Raw genomic sequence first — 25703 nt, forward strand, 5'->3', positions numbered from 1 at the left:
ATGGGAGCTAGAGGCATATGGGACTATCATCTTCTCTCTCAAGTTTCCTTAGCAGACACATTAAACCTTGTGAACCCTGTTATAGCATGCATCACGCTGAGATGTATCACCCAGCTTTAGCTTCCTCCCCTGCAACAGGGAACAGGCCTCTTCCCCTGCAATCAGCTACAAACAGCCCCTGTCCAATCTCTGTCCTGCCTCTGGTTAGAGCCTACCATGAGTGAGGGTCCAGAGCAGTACCTTTAACATAAAGGGCATCATCTGTCACTTCCTCTGTTAAAAGACTACCACTCAGCCTTCAAAGCCTGGTCCGCCGTCTGCTCTTTGCAGAACCTCACCTTGTTTTGTGAGTGCTTCTCTCAGAGCTGGGGTAATCATCTCTCTCTTTTCACCCTCCTCCTTCCTCCCAGCATTCTCTCGAGTCAAGCTCGTTCCAACATCTCCTTCCTCGAGCTCACGTTCTCTCTGTTCAAAGACAGTGAATTACAACGGTTTAGATTCAAGCATCACATTTCAAACACTGTAGCACAATTCAGCCACTCATCTGCTAAACTTGAAACTGACACAAGTGGCCACACATGAATTCTTGCATTCGTGTAAACCTGCATTTTAACCCTCTTCCCATCAGACATTGGACTTCAGTAATTTAGGACAGTAAATTTAAAAAGAAAAAAAAAAACAAACCACCACAACACACTTGGTTTGTTCTACTAACACAGCAATAAAATTCTCCAGGACATTTTAAGAAATAAGGTGTTTGAATCTCATCTGAGAGTGAGAGGGACACCAGGATTTAAGGCCAAGTGTTTCATGATTGCACAATAACCTCATCTCTCTGCAGAACACAAACTGAGGGAACAAACCATTCTGTGCCGGACACGCAATTGCCTGGAGTGACAAGCAGTTATTGTCCCAGTTATTTGGACAGGTCAGGGAAGAAAGCCACATCACTACAATGAGTTAGCCCAGGAGTTTACAGAGTAGAAGTCGTGCTCTCCACAAGTCACTTAAGAAGGAGTCAACTGCATAACCAAAATTCAGTGATCACCAAAGGCCCTGCAAGAAAAGGCTGTTCCCCCTGGCCCACAGTCACCTCCAGACACACGAGCTGCAGCATCCCACCTAAGTTTAGCTTCCAGCAAATCACAGAATTGTTTTGGTTGGAAAAGATCATCAAGTCCAAGCTTTAACCCAGCACTGCCAAGGCCACCACTAAACCATGTCCTCAGCACCACATCTATGTGTCTTTTAAATCCCCCCAGGGATGGTGACTCCACCACTGCCCTGGGCAGCCTGTTCCACCACTTGACAACCCTTTCAGGGAAGAAATTGTCCCTGACCTCCAATCTAAACCTCCCCTGGTGCAACTTGAGACCGTTTTCTCTCATCCTATTGCTTGTCACTTGGGAGAAGAGACCAACCCCCACCTCTCTACACCCTCCTTTCAGGCAGTTGTAGACAGCGATAAGATCTCCCCTCAGCCTCCTTTTCTCCAGGCTAAACACCCCCAGGTCCCTCAGCCGCTCCTCATACCACTTGTGCTCCAGACCCTTCACCACCTTCGTTGTCCTTCTCTGGACTCACTCCAGCACCTCAAGGTCTTTCTTGCAATGAGGGGCCCAAAACCGAACCCAGGATTCAAGGTGCAGCCTCACCAGTGCCAAGTCCAGGGGGACGATCCCTGCCCTAGTCCTGCTGGCCACACTATTTCAGATACAAGCCAGGATGCTGGTGGCCATCTTGGCCACCTGGGCACACTGCTGGCTCATATTCAGCTGACTGTCGATCAACACCCCCCAGACATTTTCCACCAGGCAGTTTTCCAGCCACTCTTCCCTTGTGTGTGTCTTAAGTGGTGCAGCAGGTCACTCACCATTTCCCCTTGATTATGGGGCTTCATTCTGCTCCCAGTCCCTGTGTTCCAGCTCAGTGGGCTGGGTACCTGGAGAACATCTGGTCTTACTACTAAAGACTGAGGCAAAGGCAGCATTAAGTACCTCAGCCTTTTCCTCATCCTTTGTCATTATGTTTCCCCCCACATCCAATAAAGGATGGAGATTCTCTCCTTAGTCCTCCTTTTGTTACTAATGTATTTATAGAAACATTTTTTATTGTCTTTTACAGCAGTAGCCAGATTAAGTTCTAGTTGGGCTTTGGCCCTTCTAATTTTCTCCCTGCGTAGCCTCACGACATCTTCGTAGTCCTCCTGAGTCACCTTTGTCCAAAGGTCAAACTCTCTTTTTTTTTTTCCTGAGTTCCAGCCAAAGCTCTGTTCAGCCAAGCTGGTCTCCTTCCCCGCTGTCTCGTCTTTTCGTCTTTTCGGCAAAAATGCTGCTTTATAAGACACAGTTAAGCCCTTACTTAAAACTGAATGCAGGACTATCACATATTAGCATAAAGTTACAAGCAGGAGAAACATAAGCACATAAGAAATTGTGAATCCCCCGCTGTATAAGCGTCACTTCTGAGACTTTATGGGTATTTATTGTTTCATGTCTGCACAAAGAAGCATGAAAGTGTAAATAATTACTTTGATATTTCATGAAACTTGTAATCTGTCAGTTCTTTATGGCTTATTTGAAATATTAGAGGAGTTACGGATAAACAACAAACAAAAGCCAGAGGACATTTTGTTTTCACAAAACTGAGGCTGTTTCACATCCAAGCCTCTTCTGTGCCAAAGACACCGAGAAGTTCATACAAACACTTCCAGTTTGAGTCTACCCACCAACTGCTAGTATCACTAGGGAAACCAGTGCCCTTGACTTGCCAAACTGTTCTTCGCAAACAGGGAAGACAATCTAGCCGTTCCCAGCCACGCAGACAGATTTCTTTTGTACCTGAGCAAGATTTCCAAAAATAAAGGTGCCCCAGAAGCAAAAAAAAAACCCAACAAAACAACAACTTAAAAAAAAAAAATCTCACACAGACTCAGAGGTTCAAGGACAAAAGAGAGTTCTTAACAAGCATGTAAGAAGGGAAAAGTAAAACATTTAGGGACAGAGGTTATTACCTTTCCTACTCATTCTGAATAAAATTATGCTCACAGTTTCAATGAGGTCGTGCAGGAAAGTATTTTCAAGTGACCAGTAACACAATGCGGTCCTCACTAAAGGAGAAAGCTGGTTCCATCATCTTCTTCCTTTCACTCAGTTTGCCGAGTCTTTAGGCAGAATTTAATTGGTTTCTATAACGCATCAAAACTTCCCTGAAAGGCTAGCTCTGTTAAATACTTGTCATTTATTGGGTTTAAAAGCTCATTTCTTAGACTTGATCTTCATTTATGCGCAAGACACTTTTCCAGTAACATTAATATTTTACTGTTAAAGTCTCATGCATAAGGAAGGAAGGAGATAAAATACTCACCTTTTAACTATTATGTCTTAAATAAAGAGCTTCTCTTCCCACAAGCTACCATTCAGCTCATAACTAGGCCCACCCGTCCACTTAAGAAGGAAAAGCACCATCTTAGCACAGATTTGTTAGCTACTTAAAGCAAAATGCTATGCAGGATTTACCTGGCCTACCTGATCTACAATCTCATGCCAGGTTAATTCTCCCAGAATAACTAAATACACATTATGGAGCACATCATAATATTAAAAATGCAGCATCTGACTTCAGTATAAGTGAGACATCCCATCCAGAAACAGAAAAAGTCCTTCTGAATTTCAAGGCCTTGCATTTACACCTGCCAACTGTGCCTGTTACTGCAGTATCTGAGGAAAGTACCTAAACATAAGAACAAATAAAATTGCCTTACTGGCAGGGCAGAAACATTTATTTCAATAATCATTTTTCCTCTCCCAGAGAGGATGATATTTTTCCCCCCTCTCATCCTGATGTGAAAGCCTATAAACAAAATAATCATTTGTTTTTTCTCTGAACTGCAATACCTGACTTGTTCAGTTTGGCAAGTGATTGGCTTCAGATATTTCTTGTGGGAAATAAAATTCACAGCCCTGGGAGTTTTACTTATTCGCTTAATAAACCTTTCATACCTATTATTTAGAGTTTGAGCAGACAGAACAAAGTTAACTTTGCACAGAGCAAACTTCTCAAGTTCTGGTGATTTAGCAGAAAGCCCTGTAGTAAATCTAAGGGAAATTACTCTCTTTCCATAACAAATCAAGCAAGTAGTGACAAGAGCCAGCTTTTCATGCCCTTGAAATACTTTACTGCTGAAAAACTGAAGAGTCATTCTCTGGTCTGCGCTCACGAACAAGAGAGCCCACAGATGAGAAAAACCTAGGAATACACTCCAATTTCTCATCCGTACCTCAAGGCTCAGCACAGCTCTTGCTGCAACCTGCTCCAGTTTTTTGGGTTTGCTACTGCCATTGAAGCAGACCCAAATAAAAGCAATTGAACGTCACGTGTAAGGACTTCGGATCACCTCTTCTACAGGTGAAGGCAAAAAAAACCCCACAACAAATCTCTTCCCTTTTATTGCCACACAGGCAGAGGCAGCACATACTTCACAGGCAGGCACAGGAAGCCCATTTTTGATGGGTCAGGAACAGAGGGTATCCAACAGACACGTGCAAGAACCTCAGCATCCCCCACCAAGGCAGAGGTGCTGTTGCACCTTGGAGAAATCACAGTTCAAGTGTTCAAAAGGACTTCCAACACACATGCCTATCCACAGCCACATCCAAATACAACCAACAGCACATGCTATCACACTTCTCCTCCTCTTCGAAGTGCTCTCTTCAGGACATCAAGGTGCCCCATCTGTCTCTGTGTTTTCTGGTTTATTATATCAAACCCTCTTCAAACTAAGATTACAGGGGTGAGAAAATTAGAAGAGAGACAAGTCACGCAAAAAAGTACTCCCTAAACTACCTTAATTTTGCATTTTTAGCCTCATGGCTCTAGTTATTGATGTGCCACAGCTGAAAAAAAAACATGCTCCCCAAGAAGTTTTTGCTCCTGGAAGGAAAATGACACCCCGAATATCCCAATTTTGACTGAACTTCTTTCCTATTTAACCTCCCAGTGGTCAAACAAGAGGGAACCCCTGGCCTTATCACGATTTACCGCTTCATCCATCAAAAGGCTCCAGGATCTTTTAACAAATGAAAAGCATAAACATTAAGAAAACAGTAATACATCAGGGACTGGAGCCAGGACTAACAGAACCAGCGCTAAGGGAAAACGTTGGCAAGGCTATCAGGAAAAAGGCTGCCTGGCAGCAAGAAATATTAGTAAAACTTTCCCAGAGGAGTGATTAAATGAAGTATTAAAGTTCGTGAATTACATGAATGAAGAGTTAAAAAGTAGAGCTCTGGAAGCAATACTCCAGTGGCAAGAGGACAGCTAGAAAAGCTGACAACTTTTCCTCTAGTTCAGGCTCAGCTGTCAGCGACACCACAGGCAAGAACCACTTGGGGGTTTTTTGAAAGTTGATTGGACATCAGGCTGCCCACAGGAATGGCACTCATTGCCTTACAAAGCAACCTTCCTGCAAAACTAAACACATGGAAAAAGAACGGGACAGGGAGCAGGCTTCCACAAAGATCACACAATGGTTTGGGTTGGAAGGGGCCTTAAAGATCATCTAGTCCAACCCCCTGCCATGGGCACAACCCAACCATAACAAATGGGGACACAACTGGAATTTGCTCAGTCCAGGGATGAAACACCCTGCCAACCTTAGAGCAACACAGCATACTCTAACTGCTGTCAGTCACCAATAAAAATGGCTTTGAACATTTGCAAGTGAGCACAAAGATGAATACTGGAAACTTAGATTGAATAATCACTGAACCAGCAAACACCCCAACAGCAAGAAAATCTTATTAAAAATAGCTGCTAGAGTCTACATAATCACAGGCTACATACCCACTCCATACGCTGCTGCCCAGGTAAGCACAAAAGTGTGAACTGAAGCAAAAAAAAGCAGACAAGGGTGGAAAGAATGACAGCTGAGAGACAGGGAACTTAGTAACCCATTACCTTGCCATGACTGAAATAGGAGGCAGCTTGATCAAAAGCAAAAATCGTGGCATGCGTTTTCAAGAAGTGCCCCTAAATTGGGGATAGCCCCTAAGAAGTTCTGACTGATACTGACCAAAAAAAAAAAAACAAAACCTCAGAAGTCAGATTTTTTTCTCCTGGAATAGAAACCTCTGTGAATTTTCAATAATGAACTGGAAGGAAGTCTCCATCCAGACCTACCTTACTATGCTGTAGAAATACAGAAGGTCCCTCACAATATTCTGAGGCAGCAGGTACTAGCTGCCATCCAAAGAACGGATGCTATTCAAACAGACCAGCAGCTCAGCTCCTGCAGAGGGAATCCTGTGTTTTCTTTTGTTTAAAAAGTCAGCGCTGAGATTTTTGGACATACACAACAGCATTTTAAAGCCCAAACTCACGTAGACAAGTAATGACAGAAGACTTATGCTGCTATCCAACTGAATCAGTCTGAAATGGCACTGTGTATCTTCTGTGAAATGTCGAAAGATAAATGATCCACCAATGTCCATTTTCTTGTAGGTTCAACATTGGCCAGAATCCTCAAGGACAAAAAAATTCCCAGGTCACGACTCTAAAAATATATCTGTACGGCTACAAGCGGGTTTAAGATTGCATCACTGAGCTATAACATCACTGCTCTGCTGTAGGGGAGGTTTTTACAAGGTGTCATTAAACCACAACTCCATTTCACACACTGCTGCATGATTCTGTCAACGTTTGTTTGATTTGGGAAACTTTCTTGGACACGCCATAAGGAAGACTGATTTTTCAAAGGAAACAAAAGAATCAAAACTAACAAGCAGATGGGCTGGACTGCTACAGGCTAAACCCTGATCATCTCCAACAAGAGATGTTGTCAAGAAAAGGCTGCAAATAAAGAGGAAGCCCAATAGTCAGGTGGACTTCAGAGTTCCAGAATTCTTAATATCTATCAGCTCTGCTTCACTACCCATTTATTGACTAATTTGCAACAGACTAAAGAACAGCAAGGGATATGGGATCTACCGTCAAGTGCAAAAATAAGTCTTCATTCATAGATCTCAAAGCCCTTTACAAAGGTTTGTCAAGGGAGCCAGTATCATACCACAAGCCAAAGACAGAATGTCCAGCCAGAGGTCACCTTTACAGTATTTTTTCTTTTTTTTTTTCCCCTTTTTCATTGGGCACTCCCAAGTCATACATGGAAAAGGCAAGCCTCAAGATCTCTTGTAAAGTTGTTTATGAATTGTAATTATTTTCAATAGTAAAGTTTTATAGAAGATAGAAGGGGGAAGGGTGAAGCACCCTTGTGACAAATCCAGATTGATGCTAGAAGTAGTCCCCAAGCAGTTAAATGATATTTCTTAAAGCTTATTTTAAAATGTAGGATCACACTGAATTCTGAGCCAGAGCAGCAGAGGTCAAAATCTAGTCCAGAGACTGAGTGGTGCAGATAAGAGCACATTTTTCTTACAGGAATCTTTCACCCATTAAAATTTTTGAAGAGCTCTAAACATGCACATCATTTTTAGCTGTTTCTAAATCTGACCGTTAAGCACCCCAGCCTTATTTAATTTGGTTAGAACATGGCTAACAATTCTTGTGTACTCTAAAAGTTTCTGCATTTAGTCTGTAAACCTTATACCTTAAATTTTTTAAATCTTCAAACTCACTGTCCCATTTCAAATAAAACTCCAGCCAACTTCATTAAAAGTTTCTTCACCCAGTGTCAGCAAGGGTTGGTCTTCCATAGCAGTCACACACCCACAAAAGGCTCTAGGAAACATTGTGAGTAGTGTGATTTACAGTTCCAGGGGTGGTAAAATGGCCAACGTGGGATGACATTTAGGGAAGAGTGCCAAAGGGGATCAGGAAACCTCCCCTGCGGCACACGGACATACAAGTACACAGAAACTTCTTGAACATGGTCTCTGGGACATAATTTGTTTCCTGTAAACTCAGCCTCGGTCTTGCTCTCTCACACATACCCTTCCTCTGTATTTACATTGCAAATGTGACTATCATCATCATTAAACTTTTTGTTTCAGAAAACAAGAACATTAATCTCAACACTGTGTCAACAAAATATGCCCATTTGATCACTTCCCAGCCCATCCAAAAAAAATTAGGATATTATTATTACTATCACTCAAGCCTGTAGTTTATAAATATGAAGGTTAATAAAGCCATTTCATTCCCTGGGAACAAGTCTAGATTGATCTGTCTTTCTAGTTTATCACAATCTCCCAGCTGTGGGAGATAATCTGCATTAAGAAATGGTGTCCCTATGATTAATAGCAGTCTTGCAGGCCACAAACATACCCCTTAGATTTCGCATTTTATCTGATAAATACATTTCAGGGGAGTAACTTTGGAGGACAGGGAAAGCATGCCACACTTGTACAACTTAAAAGTCCACTGAGTTATTAAATCCACCAAGAGCCACCACTGCATTCTGCTGCTGCCTAAAACCAATGTGGAGAACAGTCCCAGGCTCTCAGCCTAAAAACAAGCTGGAAGGGTAGTAAATGCAAAGAAAAACCAGCCCTTAACCCACCTAACTGTGCATCACCAAGCCCAGCCTGCCATCACAGCCTTGGATCATCAGGCACCTGAGAGAAGCAGCCTCAGAGCCGACAGTGATGGACTGACCTCCCCAGCCCTCCTTGGGGCCATGGTTGTATTGCACACTGCTGGACTTTCATGCCTAGCAATCCCCTTCATAAAAGCTTAGGGGTTATCCGTACTGATGTAAAGGTTTGAGTCCAGTTCAGGAGCCTGCAAAGCATCACCTGCAACTATTTCTTGTGGCAGCAAGTTCCAAAAATTGAATTACTTGGAAAAAAGGGCTGGACTTCAGCAGCTATGAAATTGTCATCACCAGACAGTATGAGATTTGGTACACAAAGTGTGGAATTTACCTTTGTATCAGTCATTTTATATATTAGGGTGATTTCCTGTTGCCACCCCACCTCATGCCAACTTTTATGCTCAGATTCAGTGTGCAGAAGGCACCGTCACCTTGAACTGTGCACCTTCACCCTCAGCAGCTCTTTAAAAATCCACCTCTTTTCCAAGGGAGAGAGTGTAATAGCTACAACTATACCAGGAAGAGAGGCTCTGGCATTCACCTTGAACTCCTGAATCCCTCTGCCTGATCTAAACAACTGCAAGAATCCACTATCTATCTCAAGCCCTCTGACAATACTTTGTAAAATGCAATGAAGCTGTGGTATACAGGGAGGGGGCGGTGGGAAAAAAAGCCATAAAACAAAACTCAGCCTTGATTTCCATCAAGTCAAGTAACAGGAGATGGATGCAAAGTTAGGATCACCTGCAGACATACTTGCCTCCACAGCCTCACTCTGCCATCCCATAAGAGGCAGGACAACAAGGAATTATGACTATCTGTGACTGCACATCTAGTGATTGTCACAAAAGGCAACACAAGCCTGCAAAACAGATCAAAGCTGGACCCTTAAACATTTCAAATTAACTGTACTTCACGAGGCAGAACCTGCTATTTTATCTCCCACACGCACAGGGGTTAAACACACAACACAAATCCACAAAACCCATGCTGGAAACTGCTAGCCACATTTCAAATCCAAGTAACCCTGGGTATGAAGAAGGGTCTGTGATATAACCCTGAAATACACAGGTTTTCTATAAACTTGCTAGCTTGTATACGGGTACTTCAGATACAAAAACTCAAAGCACTTGCCTGTGTCAGTAGGGATTACTGCAAGACGACAGATTACATCTGTGTAAAACAAAAGCATCAGACTAATTTTACAGAGTCCAGCATTCTGCAAGAGAAAAAATGGCTAAAGGGACAACACAAGTCATCTGAAAAAAAAAAATTTCTCATTGCACAAAGTCATAGTCCCTAAGGTGAGGATGCGACTTAACAGAAATGCATCGCATTTAAACAACTAACTTCCTGCCTGGAAGCAGGAGACCCTGATCATGATAAACTACTTTCATAAATGCAGATCATCCTGCTCTTTCATATCAAGTCTTCAGCATTTATTTTCATTATAGTAAATAACTGCACCTCCGGGGTCATTTCACAATTCAAGTGTTTACATAAACCTGTTGCAAGTCAATGCACACATTCCCCAGGAGATTCACCACCAAGACAAAGCCATTCTCTCAGCTGATGATACCGATAGCCATCAGTTCAGGCTTCCTCATGAAATATTTACACAGCTACATCCTGCCATCACTCTGGAAACGACACCTCCCAGTCAGGAAAGCTGAGGATTTATGTTGAAGTCGCCGCTGAAGGCCCCTTCTGCCTTACCTGCTCTGGTTACAGAAGCGTGAAACCAGACACGTAGATTGCAGCTAGGCAGCTCAACCATGCAGAACAGGAATAAAGGGGCCAGTGATGTGAACTATATCCTTTAAGGTTTCAAAATTAATACAAACACCTGGGACATGACTATGGCAGCACAGTTCAGTGGCATCAGCCACAAAGGCTGATCCACAGTTTTCCAGCCTCCTGTCCCATCAGCTGACAACAGCTCATGTCCAAAAGGGGGAGGACAGTTTCATGCCCAGCGTGTACTTCCAGTCCTCACCATCGTCCTGCACAGACTTGCACTCTCAGGATTTAACCATGTGCAGAGGCAAGAAGGCAGCATTCAACTGCCAGGGCAGAACAAGTGTTTGCCATCTCCTCCAAGGAAAAAGCAGCAGACCAGAAACTGCAGCTTGCAGATGAGCATCTGTGCTCAGACAGAAGCTGTCCCTCAGAGCAGAGAGGCTACTTCAGAGATACTACAACCCGACCTACAGAGATAATTGCACTTTTGCAGCAAGTAATTTGTACACACAACATCCAGGCCTCTCACCACTCAAGCAGAGCAATGAGAAAGCAGTCAGACAAAAGGGTAGACAGCAAGAACTTTTCACTGCCTACGTATAACCACGCCACACCGACTTCAGCCGTGCTCACTGCCACAACAATGCACAGGAAAAGCTCAGAGCAGGCAGTATGTCATTGCTGTGCTCACTTTGTATTCATAAACTGGGCTACGATACGTTGTTTTCCTGGTTTACACTACACTTTGCCAAAATATGGCAACACTATGGTCAGTCAGTGAAAACTCAGTGCCTGATTTTTCATAAAACTGCTGGACAACACCACCTCCCTTCCCTGGTCTCAAACCATCTCCCAGGGCATGCTGCTACAGAAAACACAGTTCCCTTTTTGTCACTGACCTCTAGTGGCAAGTACACAGAGGAGAGGAGGAAGCGGACGTACAGCACAGTTACGCAGGGAGAAAGATTGAGCCTTTCTCCCTCCAAAGGAAAGTCAAAAAGTTCATCCATCCTTCTCTTGCAAACTGCAGCGCACAAGTCCATGCAAGCTCAGGGACAAGAGCTCTCACAGCAGTCTGCCTTGCCCCCAGGTCAGTGGGGCCATTCTCCTAACAGAGTTTGGCACAAGCAGCAGGAAGCATTTTACCTCCTTCCCCCTCCCTGAGGAACAGAGACCCTCATGCTCCCTTTGTAACCTCCTCCTCTCCTAAGCATGCAGCCTCCTGTGATCCAAGGCCTGGCTTGCTGTAGCCCAGCAGTGTCACCTCAGCTCAGGCTGCTGAGGAGATGGTTAAGGTTCAGGAAAGAGCAGTGAGAAGTCCACACCAGAGAGGCATACAAGATAAGGAAGGTGTAATTACAGACAGAGGTAGGTGTGTTGAGAGGGGGATGGACAGCAGCTCAAGGGTTCACGAGGAAAGACACCACCATGGAAAGATCACTACAGGGGAAACACAGTCAGCAGATGGCAACAAAAGTACATCACAGGTTCACTCTGGGGCCAGCCCTTCCCCTCCCAACTGCCAACCACTCGGCCCCCAAAGAGCATGGGGAGCACCCTCAGGTTTAGCCTAGTAGCTATTTACATCCTCACTCCTTTCTGTGTGCTAACCAAATAAATGAGTTTGGTATATCCTGTTTGCACATAGCATCTCATCTTAGGGCAGCAGCGAGCAAGACACAGCAGCTCTGGCAGCAGTGTGTTACCAATCCACCTGCAGCTTTGCTCCCCATCACAACACACCAGCACAACACAGGCCTGCATTTCAGCTGACATACCCACCGGCAGATGCAGTAACAGGATTTGTGTTTAGACATTGGACTGTGAATCACAGTGGCAGAGATGTACATTCAGATCTGAATGTTACCTCTGGAAGTAATTTTTTTCCTCAGACTGAAAATAACCGGTTACCACTGCAGCATTTGCTCAGTGAACAAGTCACAGTTAGCTGGTAACTGCATCCAGCACACCTCCAAGTATGTTCTTTTTTGGAACAGGTTCTCCAGTAGCTCATATTTTACTCTCCCTCTAACTAGATCCTACAGATTCAAATCCAGCAGGTAATATTTTAATCAATTCAGCTGATCAGTGACAGAGACCTGACAGTTCTATACTTGCTGTAACAGCAGTACCTTTGCTTTCTTCATGTTGCTCATGATATTGCCGAGATCTTCAACATCAATGACAGAATTTGTGCCTCCAGCTTCCTCAGCACCAGCCTCCTCCTCACTACTGCTTTCAAACAACTCCTCTGCCTGTGTAAGAGATCAGAGGAGAACACACAAATCAGGAATGTATCTGAATATTAAACATAAGACCTTCATCTATGCTAACCAGTGAAATTGGCTCTCACAATCAGTAAAGACTACTGAAAAACAAGGAATAGTCTACCAGTAACCTGTATAATGTATATGAGATGCATTTTTTGGAACAGGTTCTCCAATAGCTCATATTTTACTCTCCCCTCTAACTAGACCCTACAGATAGTCTACCAATAACATGTATAATGTATATGAGATGCATTTAAACTTGGGGCTTTTATCAGTGTGTATTTTTAAGAGTTCAGTAGCACACAGACCACCTGAAACTCAGTCCAGATATCCTACAAATAAGTATCAAGCTCCCACAGCACCTCTCTGGGCTGTAGGAGGAAGGAGATAAGTCAAATAGTGCTCCAAGGGGCACTGAATCAGAAATAAGGTCCCATGGATTTTGACTCTACCTCGGTATTCTCGTATTCTGATGCCCCGTGTTCCTGATCTGAGCTCTCCTTGCTCTGCTTTCCCAAAGATTTGCACTTCCCTTTCTTGCACTTCCCACTGCAGGGCTTCTTTTCCCCTCTGCAGAGCGCCTGGAGTCGACTGAGGAACTTGGCTTTCCAGGCCTCAAAGTCGGCCTCAATGCTGCCGTGCTTGCTCTGGGCCACGTTGCAGTCCCCCTCAGCACGAGTCATGATACGGCTGGCACTGAGCATCCACAGCCACCTGTCAATATTTCTTCCAACCTAGGATAGGATGAAAGTTAAAGGGAAATGAAATTAAGCCCAAGCTCAACAAAGCAGGCAACAAAGAAAGCAAGGACCAAGCCTGGAAATAGAGCTGGTGAGCTGCACAGGACTGCAGGGCATGGATTTCTGGACTCAGTCTCACCTGCTGGTTCAGAGCACAGCCACAAAGCAGTCTGAGCACCACCACACCTCCTCACTTCTGCTATCACACTGATGTGTAAGAGGTGAGCTCTGGGAACAAGCTTCTTTGTACACGTGGATATTTTGACCAACAAGCATCACACAATATTTCATGTGGTCACAGCTATACGAATGTAACAACCTGGTGACAAGTCACATGTCACTTTTCTGAGCAAGATGCAACTAATTACCAGGCTAAGACACTACCATATTTTACATCGGGAAATAAAGCTGAGATCTACAGAACACAGCAAAGTACAAAAGATGTTGAGAAAACCACTCTAAACTAAAAGGCAGCAAGTGAGCAGGTTTACAGTACCGTGCCCTCACGCACTGCTAGAGAGCTTTCAAAGCTGGGAAGTTAACTCAGTAAGGGTTTACCCCATGTATTACCACAGCTCCCAGATTAATGCAGTGCTTATGGGACTCCTTCCCCATCTAAAAGGGCAGCACACTTGCTTCAAAACTGCACTGCCTGTGCCCTAAAGGCTGCAATTCTCACACAAACTACCAGTATCATTCAGTTTTGTAGCATTTAGGGAAGCTTAGCCTTTCAGAGAAGCAGAAATCAAAGACAGGTGCCTAGGAGATACTTACTGTGTTGTAATGATCAACGTAAGCTGAGTTTCCCAAGCCAAACACAGCGTATCTCAGGCCTTTCAGGTATGTTTTCCCAAAGCGAAAGTCATTCACTGCCTCTTCTAACCACTTGCAGAACCACGCTGCACTCTCAGTTGGCTGTCCATCTGTGTATGTAGCCACTAAGAACACACAAATGTTCCTGCTGGTTGTCTAAAAATATAAAGAGAACAGAATAGAAAAGATCACTGCATTTTTAATAACATTTTACATCAGTAAGAGAGCTGTAACACATGGGCAGTTGGAAGAAGTCAAAAGAGGAGATTTTTGCTAAGTGGGTTAATAGTCTTTGGTGTGGGATGCTGCAGGTGCTAATGCCACCAGTGGTGAATGGCCATCCTCCCTGCAAAGCGACCTTACATACGCCAAGAGAGATCAAGCTGTCTTCCCCCTCCCTAACAGAGATACATTGGTAAACCAGAACTGGATGTCCACCTTCCCCACCCCAATCAACAGCTTCTTGAACACACTCTTGCAGCAATAAAGTCTCCCATGGATTCAAAAAGCATCCATATCCACAGAAGAAAAATCCACAAAGGATTACTCAATATAAATACAACTCCCAAGAAGTTTCTAACTTAAGTCTACAAAGGCTGCAGAAATATCGCCATCTACTTATTCTGGTTATGAACCCTTCCCCAGGTGCACGCTGTCAGACAGAACAGGGAGAGCTGGTGTGGCCACCCTCATGTAACCTACACCTGAGTTACACAACTAGCTCATACCATCACAGTCACCATCAGCATCAAAATATTCTACACGATCCTTTCCCAGGAATTTTCAAAATGCAGGTATTTTCTGCTGCGCGTTGATGGGCTATACTTGCTTACACAGAAGGCAAGCAATTTTCACCACACAGCTTTGGGAATTTCAGAATAACAGTAGAGAAATACAAGAGGAAAACAATCTTCACAATCCCAGGAAAAGCTTGTATTTATTATTCATATTTATGAGGCACCTACCTCCTCTGCTAAACAATCATCTGGATCATAGTCTCCCATGCTAATAACTTCCACAGGCAAATTAAGGGAAATAACTGCTTCAGCCAGATCTTTGGCAAATCTCTGAAAAAGAGAAATGTAGGAAGTTATCAATTACTTCAACCCAACTATTGTAAGGGTCAAACAAGCCCTGCTATGTCCAGTCACAAGACTTCTTCCAGTGCAGAAAGAACAATGAGGCATGAGAACTAAACACTGGCCCTATAATTCCTCACCTTAAAAAAAAAAAATTAAGTATACTGGCCGAAAGAAGAGAGTTACAGCAATTTTAACAACTAATGATTTTACATTTACACATACAAATTACATTTATTTTTGAGAAAGCACCTAAAACAGCACTTCTCTCCAAAAAGACCTGCTAGCAAATTAAGAGTATATTGTAAGAGTAAACTTTAAGCTTCATAATCAATGTCTCTACCACATGCCCCACTTAAAGGGAGTAGAAAAATTATTATTTTTATATAATTTTCATTTACCTTTCATGTTGGGCAATGACTTCTAATGAGCTAATGAACTTTCAGATATTTACACAGTGCAGTGTTTCTAAGGCAAGTAACATACTTGAACCTCAACGATATCTCAAATCAACTTCACATATGTGGAAAAAAAGTAACTTATACCTTTGCTGTGCCAGTCTGAGACCCATAGAAAATCTTCACCCCGGCAACACAGACTTCCTTTGCCTGCAGGGTGGCATAGCCATTTACTAGTTTGTCTTCTATTCCTTCAGAAGAAGCTGGATTCCCGTTGGATTTTTCACCCTAAGAAGCAAATGCTGTGTGTCATTCAATCCCTTTTCAAAGGGATGTTAACCTCATTTTCCCAAAAACATTTAAAACAAATCCTGTGACCAGACTCTCAGCACTATGCAAATGCCACAGTCAAAGCATTTTAGCTTCTCACACCTAGAGAAACACACAACTATTTCTCTGAACTAGGCCATGCTACAATAAACTCATGTCACACACCAGGAGATAGCAGGATCCAGCTGAACCTGAGAACCTCCCAACTCATGCAGCAGAACTTCACTCACCTGCACGAGGAGGTTTTAGCTTCCTGAATGGCCTAATCCCACTCCCATCCTAAAACCAGTCCAACCTCATCATTAACATCAATGGAAACATGAACTTGAAAACACCGGGCACAAGCAGTGTGATTTACTTGAAGGGACAGAGCAGCCCAGGCTGACACATTCTCTCAGTAACAAAGTGAGAAGCATTCAGCTGAGATCTGCTCCAACATCAGAGCAACAAGGGCATTTAATTACCCACAACCATCAGGTGAATTAAACTACACTTGGGATTTGCAACAACCCACAGGTGGGCCCACAGTGAAGTAGCACGTCACCGCACCAGTGGGTACCTTTACCCAGCAATTACTCACTTCCACACACAGATTTTGGGGCTTTCTCAGACAAAAGTGCTTATGTGTTCAGTTACCTTCGTTTTGGTCTTGGTGGTGAAGAACTGAACAACGATCCAAGTGCTGATCCCAAAAGCAACAACAGAATAGACATAAAATCTGTGCAGCCATAAGGACACCAGGCAAGTATAGAAGTGGTTCCACATATCCATTGAGACATCTAAATCTAGAATAAATCACAGATTCAGCAAAAGAAGATTCCTACAGTATTAATTTAGAATAAACACACAAGAAAACAATCATGCAGGACCCACAGATGGATGACATTAGCTATTCTCAGGGTCTGCTGTATTTAGCTTTTGGCTAAATACAAGAAAATACAACTGAATCAAGGAGCCTTCACCTCCTCAGAGGTGCATAAGCTGAGTTTCACCTGCGTATCCAAGCTAGCATTTTAGACTGTCATACACAAACTGGGTTTTTCTTAGACAGAGCAGGTTCTGTTATAAGGAAAGGCAGAAAATACTTGTGCTGTGCAAGTGTCTGAAAGCACAAAGTCCTTGTGAAACATCCCCTCTATCATACTGGCCTTAGTTTTGCACAGACCCCACACATGCAGATCCCTGGAGCTACAAAGCTCTATTTCAAGGGGGAGATCACCTCCACAGAGCTTGCTGCTGAACACAGCCCTTGCCTGTACGCCTTAGACACCACACTGATTACAACAGCAGCTTTGACCCAGAGTTTCAAGGTCAGACTGAAACCTGGTTCAAGCGAAAGCACTTTTTCAGAGTTCTGTCACATGGGTGAGGTTTGATTCAGAACAATCAAGCTTGTTCTGAACCAATGGGAAAATTCAGGGTACATAATGCAGTAGCTAGGAGTGCACTTGTGCAGTCCCTGTGATTACCTATCTCATACAAAACATTTAAGAGTTTAAACAAGGCTTGTTTGCGACACTTATTGACTGAGAAATACAGATGACCCCCTCCTACTGTTATCTGCAGTCCTCTTGGATCTTGTTTTTGCAGACTTCAGACAAGACCACAAAAACCAAGTATTTCCAAGAGGCTGGAAACTTCCTTACCTTACTTTTCCCCTGGGTTGTTACTAACAGTAGAAAACCTTCTTTCCCCCTCAGCCCTCCACCAGCAACACTGGACCCCCAAAAGAAAAGAGCTGAGGGGACCCCAGCCCCATTAGGCAGCTGGCCCTGTGCCTACAGCACCCATCCTATCCTGTCAGCAGCCCCAGCGCTGCCAGCCCACACAAGCAGCAAAACCCCTCGAGGTGAGGGCTCCAGAAACCTCCAGCAGCCTGGGCCTCACCCCCCCACACCTCCCCCCTGCAATCACCCCATGGCACCCACCCCCCAGGCCAGACCCTCACTGGAGCTGCCCCCCACCCCAGTGCCTACCCCAGCACCTGCCCCACTGCACACACCCCCCCCAAGCCCACCCCATTTAATTCCTCCTCTGTACTCACCCCCACAACTACCCCTCTGCACAAGCCCCTCACACAGACCTCCCATACCCCCCCTCCCCACCAGTAACCACCTCATGGTTATTACCCCCCCACAGTTATTACCCCACACACTACACCCCTCCCCACAGTTACTACCCCCACACACACCCCTTACACCTATTACCCACACACCCCCCACACACACACTTATTACCCCCCCACGCGCACACACACACACCCCACACACACATCTCCCTCACATTTATTGCCCCCCACACCCTCCCACACACACTTATTACCCCCCTCCCACACACACAGCCCCTCACAGTTACTACCATCCCCCACACACACGGTTATTACTCCCCTACACACACCCCTCCCTCGCAGTCACCCCCCGGCCCTCACCACCGTCGCCGCCCGCTCGCCATGCGCCCCCACCGTCCCCTTCCGGCCGCCCCCCGTCGCCTCCCCTCGTTTCCCTCCGGACGGCTTTTGCTGCAGCGCGGGGGGGCGGGGAAAGCGCAGCGGCGGCCAATGGGAAGGCAGCGGGGGGTGGCCCCGCCACTGGTCCCCGCGCCCGGCCGGCGGTGGCGCAGCAGCGGCAGCAGTCGCCATGTCCATCTTCACCCCCACCAACCAGATCCGCCTCACCAACGTGGCCGTGGTGCGGGCGCGGCGCAGCGGCAAGCGCTTCGAGATCGCCTGCTACCGCAACAAGGTCCTGGGATGGCGGAGCGGAGCGTGAGTGGCGCTGGGGCCTGGCCGAGGGCTGGGCCGGGAGGCCCGTGGGAGGGAGAGGCCTGTGTGGGGCCCGGCTTGGCGAGGGGGGGGAGACACGGACCTGTGGGGACCCGGGTGCGGGGGGGTCGTGTGGGGACCCGGTTGTGTGGGAGGGCCCCGTGTGGGGGACTTGGCTGGGGTGGCGAGGGAGGCCCGTGTGGGGACCTGGGTGCGGCAGGGAGGAGGCCTGCGTGGGGCCCAGCTGTGCAGCCAGGGAGCTTGCGTGGTACCTGGCTGCGAAGCCCCGAGGGTCGGTGGAGCGCGCGTGGAGCCGGGAAGGGGGAGCGCCCCGGAGCGCTGGGCAGTGCCCCTGCCCTTCCCTGGGGAGTGACATTTCCGTGGTAGAAGTTTCTAGGGTCCACTGATTCAGACCTGGGCAGCGGAGCGTGTTTCTCCTTGCTAAAAACTCGTGCGCTCTTATATTCTTGACTTCACAAGTTTTCTAACCTTGCCCTAATCTCTAGGGAGAAAGATCTCGACGAGGTTCTGCAGACACACACGGTGTTTGTCAATGTTTCCAAAGGCCAGGTGGCGAAGAAGGAAGATCTCGTTCGAGCATTTGGGACAGATGACCAAACAGAAATCTGTAAGATGGTAGGTTTCAACTACTTTGCAGTTAATCTGCTTTATAAAAGCTTGGAGAAAACTTTCCGAATGTTTTACATAAGGGTCACGCAGATGTGGTGGGTTGGTTTGGTGCTGGAACGGCTTCGTAGAATGCAGGGCTGCTGTAGGCAAAAGGGTTGTTTAGTTGCTAAGAAATAGGTAGAAAGAAGTAGTAACTCTGTGGTCTAGTCTTAAATTTTGTATATATATCTACCTGAAAGGAGTCTTGAGTGTTCTGTATAACATATAGCTTTTATGCACTTAAGTCTACAGACATAGAAAAAAAGATTTGCCAGTGCTGAAGAGTTTCTCACCTAAGATACATTATTAAGGATGCAGGGAAAGGAAGGGGACAGTTGCTTACTTTGGAAAGTCCAATTAAGTGTTAAGAACAGATCTAATCTCTTAAACCTTCTTGGCAGGATATGAACTATGAGCTTGTGGGTGATGAGAATTCGAGTAAAGCTGCGCTTCTCTTTTTGTAGTTTTGTGTTTCTGTGGTGGTTTTTTTCTCTGAAATCTTTCCAGTGGTGTCTGTCATAATGGTGTACGTTATTAATCCAGTTATTCTTTTTCTGCACTTCACATCTAACCAAACCATTCAAGCAAGTGTTATATTTAACACAGTTACTAGGGTTTTCACTCTTTAGTCAAATCTGTGACATTTATTAACTGATTCTTTTACTATTTACTGTTCAGATTTTGTCAAAAGGGGAGCTGCAGGTATCGGACAAAGAACGACAGACCCAGCTGGAGCAGATGTTTAGGGACATTGCGACTATTGTGGCTGACAAGTGTGTGAATCCTGAAACCAAGAGGCCGTACACAGTGAGCCTTATCGAAAGAGCCATGAAGGATATTCACTACTCCGTCAAACCACACAAGAGCGCCAAGCAGCAGGTTCGTTTTCATGCAAAATCAGCTTCTGCTCAGGGCTGTTGCCTTTCTGTGTTAGCAGTCACAGAGGGATCAACAAAGCCCTGCAGTCTAAAGCCCACTGAGTCATCAGCTGGCTGGCAGTTCGGTGCTGGATACAAGCAGCTTCTGAAACTCGTGCAGTTTGTTTTCTCGCCATTCAGGCAAAGGAGAAAGAAAGAAACTAATTAAAGCAGCAACAATGATGTGCCTGGAACAGAAATAAAAGCTTTATCATCTATTTTAATTGAGGTAGTAAATCAGGCTTTGCATCTCGGCCACATGGGTTCCTGTTGTTTTGCAGTATAACTGCTATTTAACATTATTTCAGACAGGTTTTTAAGTATTTGCAGTGACCACGAACAGCAAGAACTTTGCCTTTTCTTGTTAATCTATCAAAACAGCGTAATCGCAAACTCTCTGCAGCAGTGTGACAGTGATCAGTACTGAGAAATGTGTGTGAAGCTAATGCAAAGGATTTGAGATTTTAATCTGTGGTGTTTTTTAAGCAGGTGTGTAAATGGTCTTTCTTCTTCATGTCTTTGTAGGCACTGGAAGTGATCAGACAGTTAAAGGAGACCATGCAAATTGAACGTGCTCACATGAGGCTGCGATTTATTCTTCCAGTAAAGGAGGGGAAGAAACTGAAAGAGAAGCTTAAGCCACTGATTAAAGTTATTGAGAGTGAAGACTTCCATGAGCAGTTAGAAATTGTAAGCAATAAAGCAGTCCTTGGGTTTCCTACTTGATTTGACTACACCTGTACAGTTTACTAGAAGATGAATTAAGTTGTTCAGATAAGCTGCAAGTTTACCAGAGAGTGTAAATCAGAGGTGTAGTTTGTAGGTTTTAATTTCACACAGTCCTAGTGATGAAAGCTTGGAAGTGGCCTTTATTATACAGAGATTGCTGCTTCAAGCTGAGGAGAAGCAGAGCGTGATTTCTCTGAGCAGTGACTCTCCTACAACACTGATAGGTTTCTCTGCAAATATGGGATGTTACTCGTATTTATTTGGTGGGTCAGGCCTGTATTTTGACAGTGGTTAAATAGTTATTTAAAAAACAGGCTGTGGTAAAGCAAAATTTGGTATTGGAAAAAATCTTTCTGAGAATAGATTAGAATCTAGCAATCCCACCTGTCAAAAGACATGTCCAGCATGGGTAAATGGCACGGCAGAACTTGTGTGGAAGAATTACGTGATAGAAATCACTTATTGATTCTGCAAAGTCCTTCTTAGTAACTAAACTATTTTTAAATGAAAATTAATGTGGACCTTGAAAAGGGGCTGATGAAAACCAAATATTCTTGCTTGACTGATGAAATATGAAATATTTCAGGTGTGCCTTATTGACCCAGGCTGCTTCAGAGAGATTGATGAGCTGATCCAGAGTCAGACAAAAGGGAAAGGAAGACTGGAAGTGCTCAGCCTGAAAGATGTGGAGGAAGGAGATGAAAAGCTTGAATAACGAAAACCTTCCTGGAGCAGTTCGGCTTTAACAACACCCTATGAAATGGCTGGCGTTAGCCACTCTTCTGTTAGGCCTTCATGTTTGCTCCAATCTCTTGCTGCCAAATGTTGTCTGACACTAATCCTTTGGGATTTTTCCATGCAGTGTGGTGTTTTGTTTTTTTTTAATCATTTTACACTTGCTTGGTTTACAAATGGGTTTGCCTGTAGCAACATTTTGTGTCAGAGTTGCACTAAGGAGGATTGAGTTAGGACTTGAATACGAAGTTTCTTTAGCTTTGGTGTGCTTGAAGGGTTTGACTGATATGGTGCCAATCATTTTTGCTTTAAGTTGTCAGTGTTGAGTGGAAGATTGCATAAGTCACTGAGGGATGGGGTTTGTATGTGAGGAGAGGAACCTGAAGAAAAGGGAGCTGCATTTTCACTTTTAAACAGGTGCAAAGTGTGGATCGTCTCTAAGCCAGTCTCTTGGCAGCATGAAAACTGACTTAGACTTCCATAATTGGCTGCTTGGTAATTAGAGTACTTTAAAGGACCATTCTTAAAGATTTCCTTCACTGGATAGAACAGTAATTGCTGACTTAGAAAAAATGTTCTCCAAATAACTTATAATAAAATATATTTAGCTACATTAATAAAAATGAACTATTATCTATTTGTATATTATAGATACAGAAAGAAAGAAAATAATTATTTTTGTTAATAGTATAGGAGGTCGCTCTGGCCGTGGCGATGCTTACTGTAGGCTGAAGGAGCAGCCTGCCTTTCAGAGCTGTCCTCGCTCAGGTGATAACACGAATCTTGAACAGCAGAGGTGGCCTCTGGCCATTGAGCTAGGCAGGCTTTTGTTGGGCTGTAATTCCCTGTTTCTATGTGTTCCTTTTCTGTTTAGTGCAGTAGAGAGCAATTAGCATCTGTCCTTTATTCTCTGCCTTTTTATGCTGCTTTCTAATACATGCACAGAATTTCCAGCCAGCTCCTGAGGCACGGCGTGTAGTTCTTGATAATTCTATTAAACCTTGTTTCAGCTGTGTTAATCAAATGTTTTTAAGGTGAATTTGTGCATTTCAAAGAAGAGGGGAAGAGAGGACAACTGGAGAAGGAGAGACTAAAAATACAAACTACCAGGCAAAGCATACATGCTTGGGTGATGTCGTGGTTTAAAGCTGGGCCAGCTGTTAAACCGGTGGCAGACTGAGGAGAAGAAACTGGACTCCACACAATCCAAGTGAATCAAAGTGAAGACCCTTTATTAAGCACGGGCTGTCCCTTTTATACATCTGTACTTTCCCTGGCTGCAGCATGTGCATGGCTATTGGTTGATATTAATGTCCACGCTTCAAGCACACTCTTCTCTGATGTGTTGATTGGTTACTACTCTGCCACTGGTCCTTTCTTGATTGGCTCCATCAGTTCCTGTTTCTTCTCCTCAGTGTTCTGCTCCCCTCGGCTACTCCCTCAATTCTTGTTTACTCAACTGCTGGTTTTCCTCTTCTCTCCAAGATCAATTCACTGACACTAACTACATGACTCTTGTAATGCAGCTAGGCCCTCACTCCATACTCTCATACATCTGGCTCATTCCATGACCATTCTCCTCCAGAAACCCCTCTACAATTCCCCCTTTCTTTTCTTGAGCCAGAAAGGCCGTGTTTGTCATCCGCTGCAGGGCCCTTTGCAAGCAGGAGAATAAACACGGTCATACAAGCATGATAATACAAATCACGAACAATCCCATCAACAGCATTTTAATCAATCCGACCACCCACCCTCCAATTCCCAGATTACCCAACCAGTCACCCAGAAACCCATGCTGTTCCTGTATTTTCTGTGTGGCATCCATGAGCTCTTTGATCTGCTTATGAATTGACTTGGAGTGATCATTCACATCCATGCAACACATCCCATCAAAATCCTGACAGCCATGACCGTGCGCTAATAAAAAGTCTATAGCAGCGTGTTGGATACTATCTACATCATTGGCTAATGCTTCTAAAATTCTACAAGTTTGGTTAGCTCTTTTTGCAACCCAGCAAGCTAAATTTTGCCTGGCCTTATGTAGGTTAGTATGGTTAGTATGACTTTTTGCGTGGGCATTAGTAGACTTAATTTGCTTATCGTACACGAACCTCCCACCTTACTGGGCAACCTTGGCCAAGCCCTGTCCCCACAAATTAGGAATAAACCCTTTGGTAATTTTTGCTTTCAGACCCGTTTAAGGGGACCCTCACTAGACATGTATGAGAGGGTTGTTCAGGCTGAGCTAAGGAGGCACAAGACTGTGTCTGGTTCAGGCTCAGCATCAGAGTCACCCAAACGTCGTGACTCCCCTTCCACGGTGTCAGCGGAAGGACTATCGGTTGATGACCTTTTGTCAGGTCCAGGATCCAAAGCAGGCTTAACACAGAAAAAACAACCCCTTGCTTCATCATGACTGCGCCTTTTGCTCCCTTTTCTATACCTCCCACACAAACCTTTTTTCACACTTCCTGCAGTCAGGGCACTGGATCTCTCGAGAGGTCAGTGTTCCGAGGCAGATCCGGAGTTGGCTCATGTAGTTTGGGTTGTAGTTGGTCATGTAGTTCGAGACCCAGGAGAGTCGCACCTCAGCCATGTCCACGGGGCTTTCCCACCCCACCCCAAGCTGGGTGTCCCTGGGGGTGCAGCACAACCCCCCCCATATCCATTTTGAGCCTTTGCCAGGGAATCAGGAGCTTGGAGCCAGAGGCCACAGGGCCGGCCGCCTGCCCGGGGACGTGGGGTGCCCACCACCCGCGTGGCAGTGACTCGGGGTTGCGGATGAGCCGGGACAGCCATATTTATCAAGGCCGGTTGTGGAGGGATTAAAAATATTTCCAATGGATCGATAAGAATTTATAAACCTACACTCTGCTTATCCTTTAATAAACGCCTCTACAGCCATCGAGCGAAGGCAGGTGCTTCTGTAAGAAAATAGCAAGATTAAAAAAAGTAAAAGCTGTGCTAAATGCTCCAATTCCTGCCGTTGCCTCCATCATACCAGGTAACTCCTGCTTTTCCCGATTTTCCAGAGCTGCCAGTAAAGACCATGGGGCCTTGTACTGGGCTATCGGCTGCCAGCGGCTTTTGAATCACTTGTAACTCTGAATGAGCTTGTAATAATTTGTGACTGGGAAGATGATAAGATCCTTGCCCTTCAAATCCTTCCAGGGCCAATGGAAATGGTAAACTGTTTGCCATACACCAGCTCACATAATCGCGTTCAATGGGAGTTACCAGTCGACTGGGGTCTTGGCCCGTGAGTCAAACGCATCATGTGCGTCCTTTCGTGATTGTTTTCAATATCAGCCCAATCTGAGTGCTCACTGTTTTTCGTGGTTGAACGCATAAAAACAGCCACTCTAGAACGTGTAGCAGATCCTGCCAGTGCTCATTCCACTGGCCCAGTAATCCCATGGGATGATAGTTGGCAATGGCTACATATAAACTTACTGGTGTCTCTAAATCCACACGATGTACCTTTTTCTGTCGCATACCATTGGCACATTGTGGGACTTTTTCATGCCTTGCGGTAATACCGTCCGCTAATATCATTGACAAGGCACCGTGTTGTTCCTACTAGGTATTGAAAAAGCAAATTTGCATTTGTCAGTTTCATATAAAGGGATGGTGAAAAAACAATCTTTCAGATCAATAACCAAAATGTATAGTCTGCATCAATAGCTCCTGGTAAAACAAATAGACTTTGCAAAGTTACACCAGAACGTCCAATAGTGCACTTAACCCGTTTCCAATGGGTCCCACGGCATTCGGTGGAACCTTATGCACTCTGCTGTTCTCCATTGTGATGGCGATTGCTGTGGTAACATCCAGTCTGGTGTTCTCCATTGTGACTGTGGTTGCTGCGGTCACATCCAGTCCGGCGCTCCCTGCGGTTCGGGCTGCGAGTTGACTGCTTAGGCCTAGAACTGGTTGGGAAGATTCATTTGTGTCAGCACGCGGCTCCCCCA

General features: G+C 44.8%; 2 protein-coding genes across 2 annotated transcripts in view; one reads left to right on the top strand and one right to left on the bottom strand.

Annotated features, from left to right (window-relative positions):
- LOC137671831 (S-adenosyl-L-methionine-dependent tRNA 4-demethylwyosine synthase TYW1-like) overlaps positions 1–18382 on the bottom strand; it is an 87146-nt gene extending 68764 nt beyond the window's left edge. Inside the window, exons 1-8 of the mRNA XM_068415621.1 lie at positions 18350–18382; positions 16558–16706; positions 15739–15879; positions 15080–15181; positions 14076–14270; positions 13014–13295; positions 12424–12546; positions 339–465 (exon numbers count right to left, since the gene is read on the bottom strand). Coding sequence (XP_068271722.1) covers positions 339–465; positions 12424–12546; positions 13014–13295; positions 14076–14270; positions 15080–15181; positions 15739–15879; positions 16558–16692 — 1105 coding nt within the window. The 5' untranslated portion in view covers positions 16693–16706; positions 18350–18382. The remainder of the gene's footprint in view (positions 1–338; positions 466–12423; positions 12547–13013; positions 13296–14075; positions 14271–15079; positions 15182–15738; positions 15880–16557; positions 16707–18349) is intronic.
- A 111-nt stretch (positions 18383–18493) lies between these two features.
- Positions 18494–22756, top strand: SBDS (SBDS ribosome maturation factor). Its single transcript, XM_068415636.1, has 5 exons — positions 18494–18685; positions 19189–19318; positions 20030–20230; positions 20794–20958; positions 21584–22756. The coding sequence occupies exons 1-5, from the start codon at positions 18558–18560 to the stop codon at positions 21710–21712; spliced, it is 753 nt and encodes a 250-aa protein (XP_068271737.1). The 5' UTR covers positions 18494–18557; the 3' UTR covers positions 21713–22756.
- Positions 22757–25703: the final 2947 nt, after the last annotated feature.

The sequence above is a fragment of the Nyctibius grandis genome, chromosome 18 (genome assembly GCF_013368605.1).
Source record: "Nyctibius grandis isolate bNycGra1 chromosome 18, bNycGra1.pri, whole genome shotgun sequence".
NCBI lineage: Eukaryota > Metazoa > Chordata > Aves > Nyctibiiformes > Nyctibiidae > Nyctibius > Nyctibius grandis.